A 3388-nucleotide genomic window follows, 5' to 3' on the forward strand; every position below is an offset into this window, starting at 1 on the left:
TTGACATTTATTTATATATATTTTAATTTTACATAATAAAATTAAATGAATGAAAAGAAACATTCTTTTTTTTTTTTTTTTTTGATAACAAGAAACATTCTTTTTTACCTATTGAATAATAACACGTAAGAAAACAATGACTAATTGTTTATTTTATTTTATCATTTTTCTTCGGGAAAACCAAACAAACGGACGCGAAGTAATCGAGTCTCACCAACTTTCCTCAATCCAAAGAAAGAGAGGAGAGTGAAATGAGTGAGAGTTAAAGTTAGAATCTTAGCCAGGCCAAGATGGTCCACATGGCTACGGTTAATCTGTGGGGAGTTACATATGGCAAGTCTTTGATGAAATTTAATGTAATAATATTATATGAAGAAAGTCTTTGGTGAAATTTAATGTAATAATATTATATGAAGAAAGTCTTTAATGAAATTCAATGTAATAATATTATATGAAGATTTTATATTTATTTCTGAATATTAAATAAGTGAGGCTTTTAATAAAAGTAATAAATATCTACAGAAAAAGACACAGAGACAAAATTTTTACGCGGAAATTGAACTACCATTTAAGAAACGCTTGTAGCACTATTCAATCTGTGGTAGCATCCTTTTTCTCTTGCTTATGCTTCAGCCTCTCTCTCTCTCTCTCTCTCTCTCTCTCAGAGGTTTAAATGACTACCCACCATCTTTGAACCTCTCTATCTCTTTTCCTCTCCGAGTCTGAGCCTTGCTGTTCAGACTCGCTTTCTCTGCTCACTCACTCAGAGACTGAGACACTTCTCTTTTATGTCATTGGTTCTGTGCTTCCAAAGATTGGAAGAAGCTCTATAGTTTTTTTTTTCTTGTTTTTTTTTTTTCCCTATTTCTTTCTCAGATCTATTAACACCCTTTCTGCATTTTCCGTCTTTGTTACAATCTTTTGTTCCATTGGGGTGTACAACATGAGTAAAGAAGAGTTTTTGAAGATACAGGTACACTCTGTCACATCTTCCATGTCTTTCGTCAAAGCCTCAGCTTTCTCATTTTAACTGTTATTTTGAAGCTTTAACTTCTTGAAATTTATTTTTTTTGGGTGGTCTTGTATATGTGTCGTTTCTGATAAAGTAAGAAGTTTTATCCCATTTTTAATTCTTCTTATTTATAATGAAATTTCTCTTTACTCTCTTTTGGGTTTTGGAATTTTGCTTTTGCATGCAGAAATGTGTTCTCAAAGTGAACATACACTGTGAGGGATGCAAGCACAAAGTTAAGAAAATCTTGCAGAAGATTGATGGTATGTATCTATTCAATGTAATCATCTGCTTGACGAAAAAAGTGATGTTAGCCCCGTTGAAGAAAAAAAAAACAAAGCTTTGTTTTTTTCCTATCTTTTATTATGTGAAGAAAAAACAAAATCTATTCACATCGATACACATATCTTGAATCAGTAGTCTGTTTGCTTATCTATTGGTTCATTTTTCAGGGGTTTTCACCACTGAGATAGATTCTGAACAAGGGAAGGTGACGGTTTCAGGGAATGTGGACCCCGACATTCTCATCAAGAAGCTTTCAAAATCCGGGAAACATGCAGAGCTTTGGGCTGCTCCTAAAGCTAACAACAACAACAACCAGAACAACAACATTGCCAACCAGTTCAAGAACATGCAAATTGACAATGGAAAAGGTGGGGGAAACAACAAGGGTCAGAAGGGTGGAAATAACCAGCCCAAAGGTGGTCAACAAGGACAGAATCCCCAGCAGCAGCAACAACAGCAGCAGCAGCAGCAGCAACAACAGCAACAGCAACAACAGCTTCAGCAGATGCAACAACAACGGCTTCAGCAGCAGATGCAACAACTTCAGCAGATGAAAGGGTTCCAAGATCTGAAGATGCCTCCTCAATTCAGGCCGCCCAACCAGAACCCAAACATGAAAGCAGGCAAGTTCAATTTGCCTGAGGATGATGATTTGTCTGATGATGACGTTGATGACGATGATTTGGACGATGAAGATTTGGATGATGATGAGTCTGATGATGATGATGGCGAGATGGATGATCCACAGCACCCTCTTCCTCTAAACAAGATGAAGCTCCCAATGGGGGCTAATGGCCCTCAAATGATAATGAATGGGAATCATCCACAGTTGATGAATGCTCAGAAGGGTGGGAATGCCGGTGGCAATGGTGGAGGAAATGGGAAGAAAGGTGGCGGCGGCGGTGGTGGTGGAGGAGCTATTCCTGTTCAAATGCCTGGCATGGGTGGTGGAAATGGAGGAAAGAAAGGAGGAGGAGGTGGTGGTGGTGGTAATGGAGGAAACAATCAGAATCAGGGTGGTGGAGGTAACAAAAATAATGGTGGCAAAAATGGGAACAATGGTGCGGCAAACAAGAATGGCGGTGGTGCTGGTGCTGGCGGTGGCGGTGTCATTGCAAATAGCAATGGAAATGGAAATGGGGGTAAAAAGGGTAATGGGATGGGTGGTGAAGCTGTTCAAGCTATGAACAGTGGAATCCCAAACATGGGTGGTCATCATCCTCTTATGGGTGGGGCTAATGTGGGCCCTATGGCTAACATGAGCATGCCTATGGGACCCATGGGGAACATGCCAATGAACCAAATGGGTAACATCCCAGCCGTTCAAGGCCTCCCAGCAGCCGCCGTTCATGGCGGTGGTGGCGGTGCTAGTGCTGGTGCTGGTGCTGGTGGATACTTCCAAGGAGCTGGTCCGGATATGATGCCTGGAAATCCTTACCACCAACAACAACAACAATACATGGCTGCCATGATGAATCAACAACGTGCAATGGGGAATGATAGATACCAGCCAATGATGTATGCTCGACCTCCTATGGCTGTGAATTACATGTATCCTCCTCCTTACAACTATCCTCCTCCAGACCCATATACAACCTATTTCAGTGATGAGAATACTTCTTCAAGCTGCAATGTTATGTGAAGCAATGGATGGGCTGGTGGCAGTGCTGACAAGAGAGCATGGTGGTGGGGATTTTGGTTGAAGGACTTTATAATCTGATGCAATATTATACAGTCATGCAAATGAGTTTTAATTTTAGTTTGTTTTTCAATTTTTCTTTTATCAAACTAGAACTTTAAATTACCATAGAGGAGTACTATATAGATTTTATAATATTTTATGATCTCGGGGAGTATGAGATGTAACTGGGGATATGGTGGTGGACTTCTCCCATGTGAGATGTCTAAATATGTCTATATGTCGCAAACAGAAATAAAATTTAAAAAAGGAGAATGGGTTGAACAAAATAGAAGCCTATCTCCCTCAATTCTCTCCAGAACTCTAATTTTTCCTTCACAATCATAGTCCTTCTTTTATACTTTATATTCTATATTATTTATTCTGGCACGCATAGTAATGCATAACCATTA

The 3388-nt window shown here is 39.3% G+C and overlaps 1 protein-coding gene across 1 annotated transcript; it reads left to right on the forward strand.

Annotated features, from left to right (window-relative positions):
* The first annotated feature begins 856 nt into the window (after positions 1-856).
* On the forward strand, positions 857-2939 carry LOC133293381 (heavy metal-associated isoprenylated plant protein 33-like). The gene is made up of 4 exons (XM_061491953.1): positions 857-973; positions 1200-1275; positions 1465-2157; positions 2188-2939. The coding sequence occupies exons 1-4, from the start codon at positions 944-946 to the stop codon at positions 2937-2939; spliced, it is 1551 nt and encodes a 516-aa protein (XP_061347937.1). The 5' UTR covers positions 857-943.
* Positions 2940-3388: the final 449 nt, after the last annotated feature.

The sequence above is a fragment of the Gastrolobium bilobum genome, unplaced genomic scaffold (genome assembly GCF_033153095.1).
Source record: "Gastrolobium bilobum isolate Gb01-03AN ecotype WA unplaced genomic scaffold, APGP_CSIRO_Gbil_v1 utg3209, whole genome shotgun sequence".
Taxonomy (NCBI): Eukaryota; Viridiplantae; Streptophyta; class Magnoliopsida; order Fabales; family Fabaceae; genus Gastrolobium; species Gastrolobium bilobum.

Coding starts and splice junctions, on each gene's coding strand:
- LOC133293381 (XM_061491953.1), top strand. CDS start 944: ATGAGTAAAGAAGAGTTTTTGAAGATACAG. Junction 974..1,199: donor AAGAGTTTTTGAAGATACAG/GTACACTCTGTC, acceptor TTTTGCATGCAG/AAATGTGTTCTCAAAGTGAA. Junction 2,158..2,187: donor TCAGAAGGGTGGGAATGCCG/GTGGCAATGGTG, acceptor ATGGGAAGAAAG/GTGGCGGCGGCGGTGGTGGT.